This window comes from Scleropages formosus, chromosome 16, assembly GCF_900964775.1.
Source record: "Scleropages formosus chromosome 16, fSclFor1.1, whole genome shotgun sequence".
NCBI lineage: Eukaryota > Metazoa > Chordata > Actinopteri > Osteoglossiformes > Osteoglossidae > Scleropages > Scleropages formosus.
In genome coordinates, this window is record NC_041821.1 from 5,704,385 (window position 1) to 5,725,569 (window position 21,185).

Consider the following 21,185-nt stretch of genomic DNA (forward strand, 5'->3'; position numbering starts at 1 on the left):
GGAATGCGCTAGTCACAACAGACGACATCACACGGTCCTCGGGGCCGCCAAGGAGCTGCTCCTCCAGCTCGCGGGCACGCACACACACACACACACACACACACACACACGCACACACACACAAAGCTCACAGGTCCTGCCTCCCCAGCTGACTCCTGTGTCTGGCCCTGCTGCGTGAAGCCTGCAACGTATGTGTCAACCCTCCAGGGGATAACGTAGTCGGTGGACACTCCTGTTTGTCCAGCACTACCCTAAACGAGGGTCTCGAACCTGGGGCTGAGCAGCACCTGACACCCATACACACTAAAAGCTAAGACCTAAGACATGAAACAAAACCCAGCTGGAGGACGGGTTCGAGCAGCCGAGCTCCTTGAGGCAGGAGGGAGAACGTGTTCCGAGAGCGGCGCTCACACTGGGCGCAAAGTGTGTTTTCCCTCCTGCTCCTCAAACACCTTCCTGGGTTGTTTCCCCTTAACCGCGTTTTTCTCTTGGCACCATCACTGCAGAGATGGGCCTCTGCCGAGCACTCTGTGTGTGTGTGTGTATGTGTGCGTGCGTGTAGGGCAACAAGCCGCACACCACGACGACCCCGCACTGACTTCACAAATCCCAAGATATCGTTTACACCACAGCAAATTTATATCTCCATTTTCTGTGTACTTGTAATCAGCTGAAGGAATAAAAAAATCTAATTGCAAATTTTAACAGTTGAAGTGATTATCATAAATTGTCACTAATTTGCAGTCATGTTTGTCTCGTTAGAGTGCCTAATTAATTGAACACAGTGAACGCGGTGAAGAGTTGCTCAATGTGGTTCAGTGGCTGGGAAGCGAACCCACGCACAGACCTGCGGCAGGTGGCTCTCGTACCTCTGACTTTTAGACTGGGAGGGTCAGAAGGAGGATGGGGAAACAGTTTAACTATCCCTTTCTCAACAACATGTGCCTTTGCTAACGCGGATAAAAAATTTTTCAGAACTGCCGAAATCTGCCTTTACTCTCTGTACTAGAGTAAGAGTAAACATTCATGGTTACCATGGAGTTTTTACTTGTATCTGCCTGCAAGGACCACTCTGAAGATCCCCTGGTCAGGTGGGCCCTCCAGCATGAGTCCAACACCATCACACTCCATGAATCCACCACCATCACACACCGTGAGTCTAACACCATCACAGTCCATGAGTCCACCATCATCACACACCATGAATCCAACACCATCACACACCACGAATCCAACACCATCACACTCCATGAGTCCACCATCATCACACTCCATGAATCCAACACCATCACACAACATGAGTCCACCACCCTCACACACCATGAGTCCACCACCCTCACACACCATGAGTCCACCATCATCACACTCCATGAATCCAACACCATCACACAACATGAGTCCACCACCCTCACACACCATGAGTCCACCACCCTCACACACCATGAGTCCAACACCATCACACACCATGAATCCAACACCATCACACAACATGAGTCCACCACCATCACACACCATGAATCGACCTCCATCATACACGACCTCCACCATGACTCTGCCCACATATGTGAAGTGAATGTGTCAGTGCTGATTTTACATGGGCTTTATTCACGGTCTTACATGGTTATCACTCCTCCTGCTGTCGATCGCACCGACCAGAACGTCCTCCTCTCAAGCCTCAGTCCCAGGAGACAAGCGCAGAACTGCACCGTTTTCAGGCGTCTGACTTTGATTATAAGAGCCGGGGCTCGGAGGCCACGTACTGTGGTGTGTGTGGCCCGGGAGCTCGGACACAGCGAGGGGGGGAAGAGAGCGAGAGGAGAGCGAGAGGAGAGCGAGAGGAGCGGAGCGGGGGGGGTGCTGGGGAGGGGCGCTGCTGGGGAACGAGCCCACGGCAGCTGGCTATAGCTGCTAATTCAGCACTTTAACAAATCAATGCCACTTGAAGAGCACAATGCGAGTCCTCGGCCGCCTGGACACGGGCGGCTGGAGGGAGCCGAGTGTCTCTGGCTCTCCACATTAAGAGGAGGTAATGCCTTCATTTATAACTCCTCAGGCCTGCGCTCGCACAATCCATCTGTGTCAGCCGCTGGGCTCCTTAAATTCATCAGAGAGCCAGAAAGACAAAGGAAGAGGGCAAAAACAGAGTGAGAGGTCAGCAGAGAGACAACTGGCGGGACGGGTTCACCGGTTCGGGTTCGACTCGGCGCCGCCCGCGGAGTGCTCCGGTGTGGCGCTAGGCGTGTGTTACGTGTGAAAAGCATCGTTTGAAGGAAAAGGCCGTACAGAGGTGCGACTAAATAAGCCATATACGTTGACACGCTATATTAAACATAGTGTGCCCATGATGACCGCTACCGCCACCGCGGTCACACACACACGCAGTCCTACGGCGCTCCGGCAAGCGAGCGAACGCGCCGCAAGCGGCCCGCTGTCGGAGCAAACAAACGGCGCTTCCGATCCCCGGCCTCCCTGCGCTCGTGCCGTGATTATGCCCCGCTCTTCCCAAAAGTAAACGGTCCGCCCTTATCGCGGAGGAGCAGCTACTCCCCCCGACTCCACCGCCCGGCCCCCGGGGGACCCACGGCGGAGCACATTTGCCACTTGTGCGTGACATCTCATGCGCCGGGTCCTGCAGGCAATCAACTTTTACTTGACACGTATTTGCTCATCACAAGACCCCCCGTGTTGCTACAGATGGAGGGGAGGAGGGGCGAGCGGGAGGGAAAAAGGCGAGAAGAAGCGGCTAAATTAACACTTGACATTCAATATGGCCGAGTCCCCTAATTGGCCGGGGCTTCCTGAGAAAGCAATTTCCTATTCCCCAGACGGGCCGAGAGTGTCGTGTGCGCCGCGGGGCCCTGGGGCCCAGCGCAGGGCCGTCCTCGCCCTAATGAGGGTGGATGAATTAGTGCTACGTGAGGTGAAGCGTGGGGGGGTGCCTAACCTCTCCCCCCCCTCCTCGACTGCCATCGACAGACGTCTCACGACCCGAAAGAGGCCCTCCCCTCAGCTCCCTGCGCTGCGTCGGTTCCACAACCCCTCGCCCCCCCCGTAAGCCCCCCGCAAATGTCGATGCTTCTCCTTCTTATTTTAACACATTTGACAACATTTACAGCAACGTCGCCAGGATATTACGGCGTTTTCCATTGATTTCGACATCTGACGACGCTGCCCTACTTCGGAGAGATTTATTACGAGATCTCGACTCTTTTCATTTGCAGTTATGAGGGTTTTTGCACTGGAAATGTGCGCTGTCTGCCTCTTGCGTATCCCAGAATTCCTCAGACAAGCGAGAGGACTCTCTCCGGGACCTCAGATGAGACATTAACTGTTAACACTTATTCATCTCCCTGTTTTGTCCACAACAAACTACAGCGTCAGATAACGAGCTTTACAACAATTCACCCATTTATACAGCAGGGTATTTTTACCGTGTCAGTTCAGCGTAGCTATCCCAATCCACGAAGCTACAGGTGGAGGAGGGTCAAACCTGCCTTGAGCGGCACGTTGTCTGCTGCCTTAATAAGACATTTAAAGTTATGCCTTTTCCCAGTGCTTTCTGAAATACACCCGTCTCCAACAAAGCAGGGCCACCCAAGGCAGGACTGCACGCCCTTCCCACCTTTGTGACTCGGGACACGCTGCGTGGTGATTTTCGGACCTGCCGGTTCCACCCCCAGACGCGTCACGTGAATCCGGTGGAGAAAAAGGACAGAACAGAGTACGAATGAGGATTCGTTCGGTGAGTTCAAACTGCTTCTATAGTCCCTTCTCCTTGGCCTCAAGCCCCGCCCACTCTCACCATCCCTCTGCCACCTGAAGGAGGTGCTCGGTTTTGAGGAGAATAAGAGTAATAATATTTGCCCGGGGAGACGCATGACGCAGACCTGCACCGCAACTGCTGTGTCAAAAAACACAGTTAAGCAGTGTAATTCTTAGGTAAACTCTGCAATTGAGTCCCAGTGTGGAAGGGGTGTGGGGTGGAGCAGGCCTTCAGCACTCCTCGTACCTGGTTTTCGCTTATTTGGCCCTGGAGTCAGACACTGTTGCATTCACGCCCCCGGAGAGAGAACATCGCTTGGTTCCCTCCCCAAGAAGCTCAAAGAAGCCGTACGTATGCCTGGAAGGCATCGCTCATTACTCAGATCGTTCTCCTGCGGGCGAAAGCTGCGACCCGCCTCTCTGGCAGCGGAACGGGTTCCTGCAGCGGAGCCTCAGAGCACCACCGCGCCGGTCCCGACCCATCGAGCCACCCGGCGCACACCCTCCAGTCTCAGAGCAGAGCAGCTGTGCTCAACAGCGCTCATTAAATACCATTCGTCTCACTGCGTAAACAGTTTGCGGAGCGCGGGCGGGAGAAAACAACCGCGTGAACGCAGCCGGCAGAGGCCATCGAAGTCGGGACTGCGGTGCGACCTCTGGTCTGTGGGCTACAGATGCTCTGATCCATCATCAATAATCACTTTTGTCGGGACAAGTCAGGCGTGCAGAGCCGGTCCTGCGAGCAAGGCGCGTGAGGCAGGGCAATCACACACACACCAATTCACTAACTCGCACACACACTCCGGGCAATTCAGAGCCACCAGTTCACCCGAAACACACATCTCTGGACTGAGGGAGGAAACCAGAGCACCTGGTGGAAACTGACACAGACACAGAGAGAACATGCGAACTCTACACGGACTACGAAAAATCTGAACATGCAGCTCAGGAGCTATGCGGCACCGGCACTACCTGCTGCACCTTCATGCAGCCCCAGATGCTCTGATGTTCTGATCTAAACCTCCTTTTTTGAGTGATCCCCCACCAAAATGCTTCTCAAACCTGCATCCCTCATGCAACCACCTTCACCTACATCCACAACCACGAGTGTTACCACAACAACCGCATCACCTTCTTAACCCGTCAATGGCCGACTGGCCTGTCACTCATTCCTCCTCGCCCTCGGTGATTGGTGAACTGGAGGTCGAGGTCGGGAAGTGCTTGCCCCTTTGATTTTGACGTTGTGTTTTTGCACCCGGTTGACATCAAACAAGCAGCACATCTTGTTTATGGCCCTGAGCGGACGAACCGCACGGCCGATGCGCGAGAAAACGCAGCAGCGGCACACAGGAGACTTCCTGCTCTCGGTCACCCTTCCTGACACAAGGAGCGGTCACAGATCACACAGAAAGGAACAGGCCCCAACTGCCATAGACCCAAATTACTATCGTTACCAATGGTCAAATTTGTAACAATAAAGACGGGAGTGACAATAGCCGGCCATCACGCCACCACAGAACGTCATGGCCGAGGAGCGATCCGCCGCAGCCGGCGGGAAGGCGGGGTACACTCCTGCAAAAAGGCGGAACCCGGTTCTCCTGTATAAATTTTGCAGATAGGATCAGTCACCCACTCCTTGGGTTACGGAGAGGCGCGGGCGGCACGCTAAATATACCAGCTCTGCGAAGTGCCTTTGGCACTGGCACCGGGTCAATGCAAACAGGAGTCAGAAAGACAAAAAGTGGGAAGAAAAGGCCCAGAAAAAAGTGTCGGTGCAGCTCTTTTCTTTGTCTGGCTGCATTCCTTCTCACAGATTTACAGTGGCATTGCATAATGTCCCAGTGCAAGACTCTGTGTAAATAGTCCTCGCCGGGCAGCGCCACGAGCGCTTGCGTTAGGGCCGCGTAGCGCTGTATAAACCCGGCTTCCGCCGTGTGTCTCTGACAGTGCGTCAACACTTTAGTGTTCGTGTGTACATGTGTGGGCTCACTTTTCATTTAATATTGTGTACAGGTGTGACTTTGTGTTTTTATGCACTCGTGCATGTGTGTGTGTGTGTGTGTGTGTGTGTGTGTGTGTGTGTGTGTGTGTGCGAGGCATTCCGTCCATATCAAGCGTCCAGGACCCTAACAAGCAGCGGAACGTGGCTGGTGTCCCCTCATTACCGGCCAGCCAGGGGTGGTGACATCCGGCCTCGTAGACTATTGAAACAGCAGTTTCCCTTTTCGCGAGGGCTTCCCTTCGAGGGAGGAAAGAAAAACAAACACAGCCTTTAAAAGAAACCTTCCTCCTTTTCATTTCTTTTAAACAGCTCGCCTTAGCGCCTTGCGGGGAATAATCTACCGACAGAAAAAGGGCCGACCTGCCGCTTGACCCCCCCGCCCCCCCCAAGCAGAAGCAGCCCTACCGCAGCTGCAGGGAACCACGGCGCTGCTCTGCGGCGTACCACCCCATCCAGACCCCCGCCCTGCACGCGCTGGCCGTCGCACGTACACGAGCGAGAGCCTTCGGGACACGAAAGCTCGACCTGCCGTAAGCCAGCGAGCCCGCGGTGCTCCCTCGCTCTCCGAGACCTCTGGCGCGTATCGCCACGGCCGCCCCGCCGCGGCGCTCAGCTCCACCGTGATGGTCCAGAACGAACAGGATTGTCGCTGTGCTTCGCGCATCCGCCTTGGACGCAGCGCGGCACGCGACGCGCAAATTAGGCAACGTGATTGGAATCACATTTTCAGGTCGGAGGCAGAAGCAGGAAGGAATTTGGGCATCTGCATGCAACGCTCTTGCGCTCGTGTAGCACACTTCTACACCTGTAAGGGGGTTTATTAATAGTTCCTTGTTCCGTGATTAAACAGGTTTTCCAGATCAAGGCCCGACAGAAAGACATCATCGCCGCTTATGTTCGGTTCAGATTTACTCCTAGATCACTCCACACGAGCAATGTGCAGCCCGTTACCATTAAACCGTGATCCGAACAGGAGGGGCTCCGGTGGGAAAACGAATCCCAGCCACATCCTGTCACGTCCAGTCACACCTGCCGCCCTCCAGGATTTGCCCCCAAGCAGGTAAAGGAGGGCTTTGCCGGATGCCGACGCGTCCTTTGCGAGAGGAAACTCAGGAGACCGCTCAGGACGCGGCGCCCTCTTCGGTCCGCAAGTGAGCGGTCACTCCATTTCACCATGCCTGAGCTCACAAGGGTGTATGTTTGGCGCAGGAGCTGTACTAACTACCCCACCCCTTCTGCCAACACACACACACACAAACACACACAAAGCCCAGAGGGCACCGTTCGCCTTCCTTCCCCCAAAAGCAGGGATTCATTAAACGCTTCCACGTTGACCTCCTATCTGTTAGGCCTCTTTTAACCCCTGCATAAAACGTGCCTCATGCAGTGCAGAACTATTCTGCAATTCATCTTCGGGATGACTATCAACAGGAGGAGCGGCTCCTCGAACCTACAGATGGGTGCCTGCCGGTGTCAGTTATTGATCAGCGACTCCGCTTTGCCAGAGGTGCAGACTTCACAGGTCGCCATCGTGCGCACGGGGAATAGCGCGGGCCGAATCGCCAGGGTAACGCTAGGATGCTCAGCTCGTGCAGAATCCTGAGCGCTCCATCCCGGCCGAACCGACCCAGGCTCGCCTCGCAAGAAGCAGGACGGAGTGAAATGGCAGGACGAATTTCCCTGCGGCGGAAAAAAACAAGCCGCCTGCTTGACTGGGGTAGAGCTGCCGAGATCAAACAGCGCAAATTAAAAATGACGCAGGAGAAACCTAAAAAAAAAAAAAAACGATGATAACTATTAAAACTCGCACTGAGGCAGTGGATTTGTAATGTTTGAAAACGTACTTTTAAAATTTTTTTATTGTTAAAAATTACAAACTGCGTTAAACTGTTATTAAATTTATATGGTAAAAATTTCAATAGACATCACAGCGAAAAAGCATGTTGTGTGGGGTTTAACAGTTTTACATTCCCTCTCCATGTATGCATGTAGTATGATAAATAAATCCTGAATTTGGGGGAATAAATCATGAATATTAAAACAAACTTGAAACAGAAACTGCTACGCTCCGCACCAACAAATGGCGCTTAAACTGCATAATCGATGCAAATGAATTTAGCTGCAGATTGCAGAGAGGATGAACAAAATGCTTGGGGACAGGTCCGATGAGCATCTCCAACAAAAATAATACAGAGGGAATGGAAACAAAAAAGTGTTTTATAAATGGTGAAATGTTAAGGAAACATAGTGAGGAAAATAATGCATAAATATGGATGGGGGAAAAAAACAATGTGATCAGACCAGCTCTGCGTTCGCGACTAACCCTCAGCGGACATGAAGGCAGCTCAGCAAAGCGCCGTCTCCGTTTCCACGGCGCGCGCGACGCACTTGGCCGCGTCCAAAGAACTAGGCCGAGAACCGCCAGCGAAACGCCACGCCACGCCTCCAGCCTTCGCCACGGATCTCTGGTGCTCAAAACGTTGCTAAAAATGCCTACATGGAACAACTCCGGACTGGTTGATCTGGGAACTTTTGATACCTCAGCCTTCCTTAACTCCATTCTCCCTCCATCTCCATCTTCGTGTCTGTGTCTCCTTTTGTTTCACTCGCTTCCCTCCACGGCTAAAATGACTCAACTCCCCTAGCGTGGGGCTTTTGAAAGTGAAAGGCTTTGCTTTGGGGGGGGCGAGGCTGATGGGATGTTGGGTGGTGGGGCTGCGTAAACACAGCAGACTCTGGTTGCAAACTGCGCTGGGACCTGCTTGAATGGATCAGAGGAGAAGGGCTCACAGTGTTCGGCCAGCGCACGTGACTTACGTTAACGGGGACTGCAATTAACTCCTCCAAACTCCTCCCAGGATGCCAGAGAACTTCTGCTGCTCGCAGCCATTGGCCGTGTAACGGACGGCAGGCAGGCAGACGGGAGCTGCGCGACCGAGGCCACCTGGACGGAAGCGAAGCCTCGACACATGAATGACGCACAAACTGATTTGCAAGGTGAGAAAGTGGAGCGCAAACCAAACAAAGCAGGGCGCAAACAGATACGTCGGCCGACAGCCGCCGGGCAGGTGCGTTCAGCCACGGACTGGCTACGCGTGAGCCGCCTGCCCCGCAAAACGGGCCCTGCCCCTGCTTCCAGAGAGCGAGTTCTTCTCCTCAGCCCTCAAACACAGCCTGAAATACAGGCTACAACAGAGGGTAAAACAGAGAGCAAAACAAACAGGCTGAATCGCAGGGTGAAACACAAAGATTAAACACAGGGCAAAACAGAGGCTGACCACAGGGTAAACACAGAGTGAAACCAGGTTAAACAGAGTAAATCACGGGTTAAAACAGTCAGAAACACAGAGTCAGGCAGAGTAAAATAATATTAAACATGGGGTAAAACAGGATAATTGTTGCGAAAAACAGAGCAAAGAAGGGTGAAACATGGGTTCAACATGCTGAAACAGAGAGTAAAACAAGCATAAACACAGGGTAAAATACAGGAGGAAATGGACTGACCGCGAGGTAAAACACAGGGTAACAAAGGGTAAACGTGGGGCAAGACAGCTAAAGCACAGAGTAAAACAGAAGCAAACTGGGGAGTAAAACACAGGGTGAAGGTCCACCCCCTTTCGCAAGTGACAGAGCTGCCTGCCGCTCGTCCCGTGGACATTAGCAGACGTCTTACTCAGCATCTAATTAGTCAGCGAGCGTTCGCCTTGGCTGTGGCCCCGGCAGGGGGCTGAGCGTCACCGGCACCTATCCGTGCACTGCTCTGCTCGCCGGGGGCCAGCCAGCGGACGTTTCAACTCGCACCCGCACACAGATGCGGGACAGGGCTTTGCGAGGAGGCCGCAGGGCGGGGAGAAAGTCCCTTCGGTCTCTCTCACACACACACGCGCACACACAAACACAGTAGGGACCCAAACGCATTAAAACGAGAGAGAGAAAAAGACACTGAAGGAGCAAACACACACACGCATGCAGAAACAAACAGCTGTAAGTGCATCGAGGTGTCTGGAAGGAGGATGCAGAAGGTGGAATTCCAACAGGGCTGGACACACACTGGAGACACTCGCTCTATATCGTGTGCTGGAGAAACAAACGTATGCAGGTGTGTAACAGTGTGTGAATGTGCCAAGCGGGAATTTATACTTTTTAATTCACACACTGAATGCATGTGGAAAAAATCCCTGCCTTTCTGAAAAAAAATTTACCCTTTTTTAAAAAGAAATAAAAAGGTGCAGCTGAGGAAAAAAAAAATCACAAATTTACAATGACTGAACTGGAATGATGGAATATTCCTGCAGCAAAACCATAGCAGAATATCTTTGCAATCTGAATTACTTCATCATCTAATGCAGAAATTGTAGTATTTTTTACATCAACTCCAGCTGTGGTCCACCAGTCAAGTTTTTAATTTAAAATATTATCAAAGATCAATTGCTTGTGTTCTAAGAGAATATGTTCTGCGCTATTAACATATATAAATCAAATACTCGAAATAATTTTAGGATCCAGCTACACAGTCCATCTTTCCCCAGCAGGACCCCACAGTGTGTTTCCTTGCTTTGCCAACTCCTTGCCTAAATTAATGTTCTAAATTCACCTAATGCTTTGAATTAAGTCATGTGGTACATTTTAGACTTAATCCTTACTATAAATGAGGTGCACGAAGGCCTGTTCGATATCAAAAGCACATCCACCGAATGGCAGGGGAGCAGCAGCAACATCGCCTATACCTGTCACACGCTTCTACAGATGTCTTACTCCAAAAAGGACTAGACAGATGAAACAATGTGTTTTAATGAATACACAGCAGTTCATGTAAATGAAAAAACAAGGAACAGGTGAAAATGTGTAGCTTCTATTCTAGCGGAATGTAAACAGTTGCTTTTTTAAGTTGAAAAAAATAAAAATTGAAAAATGCAGCTTAAATTGTAAATGTTTTATTATTATTATTATTATTATTATTATTATTATTATTATTGTCGTTGTTGTTGTTCTTGTTGTTGTGGTTGTTGCTGTTTCAGCTCAACTGGTTGATAAATAGACTGAAATCCTACCGTTGAGCTACTGCTAAAAAAAGCAATATGATCCTATTGGGAGCAGCAAAATTAAAACAGACCACAGACTGAGTGTTGAAGCGCAAATTAAACTCAACAATAAAGAAGAGGGAAAGGGACGATTATGAAAACGACACTTTTGCTCAGATTTTTGACCACTGTATCCTTTATGCATTTCCAACGTGTGAAATTATACAATTATGTGCCGCTCAGACAGTCGCGGCGTTATTTAATACTGCTGCTCGTCCACATGCGCGCGTCTTACGGGAGAGGAAAGAGAAGAAATAGAAGAAACGTGAGAATAAAATGTGCAGGTTCTGTCGGTGCTTCACATATTATGTGTGGCGGGACAATAATTACACACGAAAATATTGCCCTTATATTTCACACTCTTACACCTGGAAATTGCGACTTAAGAACGAAGTAGGAATTATTCCCGGAATTAACGCTGTAGAATTAATTTAATTGTCGGACTTTTATTTTCAAAATAGCGCACACAAAAAAAGAAGAAAAAGATGTTTTAAAAATAATTATGACACATAATAAGTGTCACAATATTGCGAACCGTTTGATGCACGTGTATGCGCTCAGCTGCACTTTTTCTTAACATTTAAAACAAATTCTGCATTTAAACACTCATTTTTTTGTGGCCGGGAGAGTAGTAGTGGAGTAAGATGATTTTGTGACATTTCAAAAAAGAAAGAGTTTTTAATATATATTTGCAGGTAATTTACAGTAATCGATAATTTCAAAAGAAACGGGTTTGAAAATAATATGGATAGTGGAAAACAGTGTGGCAGTTTTTTCTTTTTTTCCCCAAACAACTGACGCTCATATACAATTTTCAAAGCAGCGTTTCACAGTTTTTTTCAGTACGAAGAATAAAACAAGAAAATAGTGAATGACTAGTATGTCCAATTAATTGAATGATTTTTTTTTAAATGCCATCCCACCGTTTCACATTTCGTCAACGTATATACAACCAGTTTTGACAAATATTACCTTTTCATAATTGCTTTAAATCACTTTAAAGGCTCTATATCCAAAAGTGAAAGAAAAGACGAGGCAATAAATACTAACTAAGAAGAGCATAAGAGCAACGGAATATATTATATAGCGCAGAAAATAAGAGCAGTGAGTCTACAGTAAGTGGCACGATGCTGGTAATTTGCGGGCTGCAGTAAGTAACGCACTCGCTGTGGACGGACGGATGGAGGGAAGGATGGAGGGATGGATGGAGGGGGGGATGGAGGGATGGAGGGAGCGCACTTGGGTTGGGATGCTCTCTCTCCCCCGCTTCCCTTCCGATCGCCGCCCCGGAACAGCGCAGCGCAGCTCCATGTGGACAGACGGTCCGCACTCGAGAACATTCCGCCCTTTTCCAGCCCGGCTCCTCCGGAGAAACTCGTACCTGCGCGTGTAGCGCAGAAACTCCAGCGGTTACATTGTGTCACCGGCTCCCCACATTATGATTATATAGCGATTCAATCTGCCGGTTGTCTCCTCATCAATAGTGGTGGCGAGCCAGTTAGGATCAGTTTAATCGATCGGTCAAAAAAGTCGATAAGTAAACAACTCGAAATACACGAGGTGAGGACAGGATTTATAAATACCGGCTCGTTAATATTTTTGTTTTTTTTCAATCATGTTGTGCACCACCGGAGTCATAACTGCCCGCTGTGTGTGTGTGTGTGTGTGTGTGTGTGTGTGTGTGTGTGGGGGGGGGGGGGGGGGGGGGGAGTGGCCTTTTCGGAACTCTCCCAGTTTGGACCCAAACCGGCCGGACACACTGGGTTGAGGACGAGTGGAAAAGAAAGACAAAAACACGCGTGACGAAACTTATTTAAAGGATAAACTCGGCGTGTGGACAAGTCATCATCTCGTCCCATCATCATCATCATCATCATCATCATCATCACCAGCAGCAGCATCAGCATCTCTCCGGCACAATAACACCATAATTACTTTAATCATGAAGACGCCTCGTAAATGATGCGAACGAGTGATAAGTAATAGAGTCGCGCGGCGGCGCGGGGAGCGGAGGTGCACGTGCGCGCGCTCGCGCGTCCTTAGCGCTCCTCTTGTCGCCAAGAAGCACATCGATCGATCGATCTATCTATCTATCGATCGATCACCTCGGAAACGATCCACAGTTTGCATCGGTGCCTCTCGCTTTAAAATGCAAAGACGTTTCCGTTCCTCTTTACCATGTTTTTTTTTTTTGCATTTCGGGAATATTTACGCAAACTGGGCAAATTTGAAGAGTATTAGCAGGATTTTGCTTTTAAATGACTGATTGTCCTTAAGATTTTACACGCAGAATCCCTTAGCTGTGACGTCAATTTCTGAACTTTTCTTAAAATGTTTCACAATTTTGTTGGACCTTGAATTAAAAGTTGCACCCAGCACCGGTGCACCGATACCCTGGTGAAGATGTCTGGGTCCAGCGGAGGAGAAGTTTCCCTCCAAACTCAGCTGGGCCAAGTGTCCTGTCCTCGACAAGGGGACCGAGTCCAGCATCAGCATCAGTCATCCCTGAGCTGTCCGTACACTCATCTCCTTGTGCTAGAGACACACGAAGTATGCGTGAAGAGCCCCTACCCTACTCTACCGTACCCTACCCATAGCACTCACCTACACACTTCCTCAAAACAAAACCGAACATGGAGACAAACAAGGCTGGAAACTGTGCAGAATCGGTTTCACAAACAGGCCACAACTGTATACACACACACACACACACACACACACACACACACACACACACACACACAGAGGCTCCCACTGCGACAGCTTATAAAATAAGTTAATGACAGTTACTGCACATGTTCTTTCCCTCGGTGGGCCAGTCAGACCTGCAGCACATGAGGTCGATTAAAGGGACACGGGGAGCATCCGGCGCGCAGCCCGCGACACGGCAAAGAAGTGCAAGAGAGCCGAAACGCAGCGAGCACACTAACATTAAACGAAGGGGAAAAAAAGTCTTAAAACGACTAAAAAGGAGTCGGTGCAAAGCAAAGAAAAGTGCTGTGTTCTTGAAGATCTTGAGGCTCTCTGAGAACATGGAGATGTCACACGGTCATGGGGAGAAGTTGCCCCCGCTCACACTGACATGCGGTGACACACTGGCATGACAGCGGCAGGAACACACAGTTATGGGAGAAAGTTTCACGGCGCAGGGGCCACCACGTTACTGCAAAAGCGAACGAGCGAGGGAAGAGGACGGCCGTCCACAGCATCCCAAGTACGAGCATGCATCCACTAATGGCAAGGCAAGTCTCACCCACACACACACACACACACACACACACACACACACACAGTCAGTCACAAAGGACCAAGCCAACAAGCCCAGAAGTATCCCGTCAGTAAGCGGGCCCCAGGTGAGAGCGCCGGGCTGGCCTTACCTGCTGGGACATTCTGAAGAGAAGCGTGCTGTCAGCGTTGGGCTGCCATGTCCCCATGAAGGTGGGCTCCGCGCTCGCCGGTCGCGTGCTGAACTGCATGGAGCTCTCGCAGCTGCCGCCTCTCGCAGTCGACTCGCGTGCCCTCTCTCGCTCTCTGTCTCTCACATCCACTTCTGCCTCCTCTGACTGAAAGTAAAGGTGGATTTGGGTTGGACTTTTTTTTGAGCCAGAGAGCAAGAGAGAGAGCAAGGAGCGAGCGAGAGAGAGAGAGAGAGAGAGAGAGAGAGAGAGAGAGAGAGAGAGAGCAAGCGAGAGAGAGACAGCAATGGGGGAGGGAGAGGATCTCCAGGCTGCAAGTAGCAAAGGAGTGTGTTGTGTTAATTCAGGAGCTGGCAGCCGAGTGCACTTCCTCAGGGGTGTGTGGTGGGAGAGGACAGGATGAGTCGAGCGCTGAAGGTGGGGGGGGGTGAAGCTGATGAGGGAGGGGTACATTTTTACTGCGCATCCACCCTCCCTTTCTCCCCTGTCAAGCCGTCACACCGGCAGCGCATAAGGAGCACCGCTCCATCCTAACTGCCACCCCCGGGTAGTGCGCCGCCCCCCCCCTTCCCCCCCCCACTCACTAACCCCCTGGGTAATTCAGCCAGACCCCCCCCCCCCGTCCACATGTACTCACACACAAAATGAGAAACAACGGTGCTCTTTCAACCTAAATACAGCCCCCCAGGAACCCCAGGCTACAGCAACTAAAAAAGACTCAACATCACAGTCCTGCAACTCCACAACAACTTTACAAAAACCGAGCGTTACCCCTCCTCCCTACACCCCCGCTCCCCCCACCCACCTGACCCCCTCTTTCTCACCACAAGTCCCCCGCTCGTGTCTCATCCTCATCGCCGCCACTGAACCAGGTGTGCCGACGTGTCTCCGACAAGGTGCCCCACGGGGGGGTTTGCGAAAAGCCGACGGCGCCTCCCCCAGCCCCCCCGGGCCCTCCTCGGCCCCCGTCCCCCCCACCCCCCCAACTCCCGTTCCGCGCTGTCTTCCTGCAGCCTCCCGTCGATGAGCCGCCGCTGTCCGTCAGGCCGGAGCAGGGCTGAGTCAGCCGTATCGCTGCTCTCCCTGCCGCGGAATGGCACTGCGCGCTCAGCCCCCTCTCCCCCCCCCCCACCGCAACCCCCAGCCCACCCCCCGATCCCCCCCACCCGTCCGCTACCGCGGACCCGGCTCTCCGGGAGCAGCGGAGCCGGATGAGCCGAGGCACGCGAGTGGGGGAAGGGAGGCTGTCCCCGCTCCACTAAGTGCTCGCAGCTCTGCGGGTGAGCGTGTCGCGCGCTCTGCTCGGAATCCGCACGCCGCAAAGAACACGCCAGTCCCGTGTTTGCCCCCCCTCCCGCCGCTGCCCCCACTCCGCGGCAGCTCTGCACCTGCTGAAATCCACCGTGCGGCGGAACGTCGCTTCGCCAGGTGAGTTTCCAGCCTCGTGAGGCTCCGTGTTCCTTTCCCGCCCTTTACCTTTCGACCGCGCGACGCTACCTGACCTCACCGAGGGGTCATGTGTCACCCCCCCCGCACCCCCGCTTCCCCAGGGAGGGGCGCCAGTCACGGGGACGAGGGCCCACAACTCTCAGCGAGGCTCCCCGTTTAAATTTTTAATCGACGAAAGAGGAGCGTTCGGCAGCTCGGCACATGGATGTGAAACGCACACGTTAACAAACACAAAGTCTCCCCCTCCTGCACCTTCCGTACGTACAGAATAAAGTACGTTGCACTTCCACATCACCCACTTACACTTTTTTCCCTTTTTTCACTTTTCTAACTTTTCCCAGTGACGCCGAAATGACAGAGTGCACACCACAATATCTACCTATACAACATATCACAATAATCTTGGAACGCGTCGGAGGGGAAAAAAAAAGGATTAACTTTTCTTTCTGGTTGCATTAAATGACGTGCGGTGTATGAAGTCACTCGGAGATGTATGTTAAATTGCAGGAGACAACGGCCCCGCTTCTTAAAAGCCTCTGTGCCGTGCTAATGACAGCTCCTGCTAACCTTTACGGAGATTATCAGTGTGGCGTTTAGCACAGAGCGCCCACCCATCCTTCGCCGGCAGACGGAAAAAACTGTGTCGACGTCCAGAAGAACTTAATATACCTCCCTGTCCCTCCCTCCCGCTCTCTCTCCCTGCCCCTCTCTCTCCTTCTCCTTCTCTCATTCTCTCTTTGTCTCGCTCTCCTCCTAGACACATGAGCGAACTGTCCTGCGAGGGCCGAGTCGTTCGAGGATCACGGGAAAGGACAAGAAGACACCGATAAGGCAGGCGCCCGTGTCCCTGTCCACCGGTTCCGAATTTCAAATCTACCTCGCGTCTAATATCTGCTCCACTTTTCGCTGCTTCCACTTCTCAGCTAGGAGGAATAATGGCGAAATGGACTGAAAAAAGCCAACAGCCACGAATGATTAAATAAATTGGAAGAAATAATTTTTCCCAATGCTAGGATACTGAGGAAACGTTCATCCCTCGCTTAGATTCCTCCGCCTCTCGACCACGCAACCCATGTTCGGATTCGAACCCAGAAATGCTGTATTTGCACAAGTTACAACTGACAAAGAAATACAAAGTCTAATAAAGGCTACAGTATCCTCGGATGCCATATTAGTGATAAAAATAAATCCGCTAATTATATTTATATTTTAACAATCTGTTCTCCTCTCTCCCTTTCTCAAGTACCTCTGCGTGCTGAAGACACGGCAGCTGCTCAGCCATCGTTGCTCTCATTAATGGCCGTTATTTCTGGGAGGACCGAAGGCTCTGCCAATAGCCAGCTCCCCTCTCTCTCTCTCTCTCTCTCTCTCTCGCTCTCTTTATCCGTCTCTCTCTCTCTCTCTCTCTCCCTCCATTCCATCCGGCAGTTCCTCTTCCTCTGCCAGCGGGTGCCCAAGAATGGGGCGCGCAGCGGAGGCAGCGGGCGGCAGCGGGCAGCAGCGGGCAGCAGTGACGGCGGGTAGCAGGCCAGCCAGAAAGCAGAGGCCCACAGTAATAGAGTCCTTTATTAAAACTATTATTCTGCAGGACTCCAGATTCCCCCCAGGCCGGGGCCACGTCGAAGCCCACATAATTAACTACAGGCTCGGCTACGGATCAATTACCAGACAAGGAAGTGATAGCGAAATCAATAGGAGATCATCAGCCACATTAGCAGTGTTGCAGCTCATTAGAGTGAAGCTCGGCCTGCGCTCAGAGGCCCCGCCAGCGGTGGCGGTTTGGGCCAGGCGGACACTAGGTGACTGCGCCGCCTCATCCGTGTGTCATCTTTCTGAATAATCCACAGCCTATTTTAGCATGCGCTCTTCATCCCCCCCCCACCCCCCGCTCTCCCGTGTGTTTACTTCTGGGCTTCCGGCCCGGCGACCCAGCTGGCTGTAACTAAGTGTGACCGTGTGTGTGAAGGTTCGTTCTGCCACCGGTCTGGAGTTTATTTAATTTGCATCCCAGGAGCCCCCGGGATCGATGGGCTGCGTGCAGCAACGCCGAGAGCGGCATCTTGCCCGCATCCCGGCAAAGGTGTTTGGGTCACGATGGCAACCTACGGCTTCGAGCAGGCGGAACGAGGGCACGGGCAAAGCCCCGAGCAACTTTACCACGCTTAAGCACATTAACCGTGCTATTGTATACTGAACAAGTGGACGGACTATTTTAATGTCTCTATGCTTTGCATTTATGTGTGACACAGTGGGCTAAGACAACAGAGGAGAGGCTGCCATCAGAGGGCAGCGTGTGTGTCGTAACAGCGCAAGCCTTCGACGAGCTGGTCAACAGAACAGTAAATATGAGGGACTAGCAGTTCATGTTCCGCATTTTACTGAAAGCCCGAGGAGGTAATTTCAGATCAGAAATTGCAGAGTCGCAAAAGGGTCGAGATTCAGTCGTACCCTATTCAGTCGTAGCTGACGTAGTCAACGGCTCACCAGCAGGCGGCGTAGTGGTTAGGGCTACAGGTTTGCATGAAAGGACTCAGTTTGAATCCCACCTTCTGCTGTAGCACCTTCATCAGGTGCTTATTCTGGTACAGAAAAATTACTCAGCTGAATAAATACAAGTAGTTTAACGCGGTAAGTTGTTTTGTCGAAAAGTGCGAGCTAAGTAAATGATGGTATTAATCATATTGTTTCAGAAATTTCGGTTGTGGCACTTTTACCATTGTTGTCCTGCTTTGCGAAAGGAAAACCGCTCTTTCTGGGCGATAAAGGCAGAGCGGGAACCGGGAGATAAGAGTCATAATGTGGGCCGAGATTTCGGACAGAGTGCGGGAGGAGGAGAGCGATGAGCAATGAGGACGAGGGCGACTGGACTGTAAACCGCAGGTCAGTGTGAATCCACCTCATCACTCCTTTCCCACAGATCATTTCTGGGCCTGCTGGAGGAAGTGACCTGGTTCGCAGGGCTGCAGCCACCCACCCCCCCAGCACCACCATCACCATCAGCCCAAACCCCCCCCCACCCGAGTCGGCACAGAGGGAGCAGATCAGTGGTTTCTCCATGTGACAGCCGGCAGTGTGTCGATCAGATGGCGGCAGGACAGAACTGTCACTGTTCCCAGCCTGCCCGCATGCAGGACCACAAGGCATCATATGACACGCGGTATCAACCTCCAGCACGGGGGAGGGGGGCGGGTAGAGAGGCCAACCAGAGGTCCGCTTACACCGTCGGCCCGAACGGCAAGGGCACACGCTCTCGAGGTGCTGTCCCGGAGATGTCCCGACACCATGCGCTTGCAAAACCAAATGGGCGAGCAAGAGTCCAATTTCGGCTGGATTCTCAGACGACGCTTTTCTCCACAGCGGCTCACGCAGCTCACACTTTTACGCCTCGCACACGCATTCAGCTGGAACATTAATCTTACCATTATGGTTATCTTGTGAACGCTGGCAGCCGAAGCTCAGCGTCCCAACCGTGGTGTGACCCGCTGTTATCGGTTTCCGCATCAGGGCCTTTATTTTGGCACAAGAGTAACTAAATCCAGGTTAAAGAAGAAAAAGATTCTGCAAGTAAATACTGTATATACATACAGTATCCTGAAGTGGACAAAAAGGTATGATCCCCCCACAGGTCCTGCCCCAGTATGGTGGCGTGTGGCCCGAACCCCTGCTCCAGTCACTAGTACCCCCAGCTTGGCCATCTCCCGCCAAACCAACAATTAGCCGGCCTCACGTTAACCAAACAGACCTCCTTTGTCTCCTACTTCGTGAAGAAGGGAAGGCTAAGCTGGTGGGCTGGTGGGCTGGGGGGTCGGGGTACCGGGGTGAGGAAAGTGAGGGGTTCTTCCTCCCTGGCCAGCCAACGGTGACACATCACCGCTAAGCCGCAGAAGGTCGGACGCCTGACCCAGACCGTCCCAGTGCTAATGAGGTCTTCAGAACGACCGAGAACTGGGAGAGCATCTCAAAGGCTTTATTCTTACTTTGACCCTATACCGATTCAGTGTTTCTCATTCATGAATTCCTGCTGCTCAGAGATTAAACTAAAGATTAGACTAGACTGCAGTAAAATTCGCCCTTCAGGACACCATGTTTACACCACAAATAGTAACATTTTCATACTCCGGCGGATCAATCAAACAAACACGATAAGGCTCATACTTTGACGTAAGAGTCAGTCCAGCCTTCATCTCTTAATTGTGCATTTCTGATAAAGAGTCACTGCACCAGCAGGGCAGCAGGTGGCGTAGTGGTGAGCATCACTGCTACGGAACACAGAGATTGCAGGTTCAAATCCTTTTTCCTGTGTTATACTTGAAAACTGTACAATCTTCCCAGCTGTTTAAATGGGTAAATAATCATAAGTTGCTTAAGAGAAAACCATCATAAATAAAAAAGTTGTAAGTATAAAACAGAGCAGAGGTATTTCTTCAAAGAGAGGGCACAAATCCCCGTTTCACTGCAGGAGTCAAGTGATCCAGTCAGACAGATTAGTGGGATAAAGTTTCCACCGCTGCTCTGTGTCTTCAGGCCTCTCTTGGGATTTGTGATCCAATTGAGAACACTGTCATTTTACACCTCTAACAAATTCGTTTTCCTTTCCCCTTGTTCCCGACATGTCATTGAATCGAATCGCAATGGAACTCGAAGAAAATCCTTCTCCTAAATACAACGAAAAGGAGTACAATGAAATATCTCACTCGGCGTACAATCTATGCTGCGTGTAAACACATTCACGAGTAGGCTGGGCTATTTTAGAAAAATGACTAAGCAATCAAAACCCTTGTCATTTGCATACCTGGGCCAAGGGAACACGTCGGCCCTACTGTTAACTAGGTTTCCTTTAAAGCGAGCTGCTGTCGCCTCTGTCGGCACGGCACCAAACCCAGAAACAATCCAATAATCCCACAAGATCCCATTTGGTCACCAGCCCACAGAATCTTTACTGAGTTTCCCTGGAGCACCAACTCATTCTCGTGCCACACACACAGGGAGCTACGGCACGCAGCCGTGCCCTGCTCACACAACCTTCCAGAAGTGTCTTTCCACAACTGCATGTATCTAACACTTTTCTCCAAAGCAACTTACACTGTTAGCATTATAATTATTTACCCATTTATAAAGCTGGGTAATTTCAATGGAGCAATTAAGGGTAAGTACCTTGCTCAAGGGTATTAGAGCCAGAGATGGGGATGGAACCTGTAACTTTGAACCTTTTTTTAAGCTGCCCCTATCGCTGTCTGCTCTCCATCCTTCGCAGCTTCTGGAAGCATGTCGCCTCAGACTCGGTATTCTGTCACAGAACCCGTAAAGCTGCACTTTACAAAAAGATAAAGCACCCAAATAAATGACCTCCTGTCGGCTGCTGGCAACACCAGATCGCATTATGCCAGCGCAGGTACAGGTATGAGATGTTTCGACTTGCTTTGACAGCTGCACAGAGCGGTAGGAGTAAGGCGTAATGGTGTTGGCACAGCTGGC

The 21,185-nt window shown here is 51.3% G+C and overlaps 1 protein-coding gene across 6 annotated transcripts in view; it reads right to left on the bottom strand.

The window, feature by feature from the left end:
- Window positions 1-21,185, bottom strand: part of bnc2 (basonuclin zinc finger protein 2) — a 142,116-nt gene that overhangs the window by 79,718 nt on the left and 41,213 nt on the right. For 4 of the 6 annotated variants that reach the window (XM_029259060.1, XM_029259055.1, XM_029259059.1 and 1 more), the window contains exon 2: window positions 14,223-14,408. The exons of 1 other annotated variant lie outside the window; for it this stretch is intronic. In XM_029259060.1, the coding sequence (XP_029114893.1) occupies window positions 14,223-14,408 (186 nt within the window). Of the gene's footprint in view, window positions 1-14,222; window positions 14,409-15,085; window positions 15,161-21,185 lie in introns of those variants that run through there. One more of the 6 variants, XM_029259056.1, reaches the window with a different exon arrangement.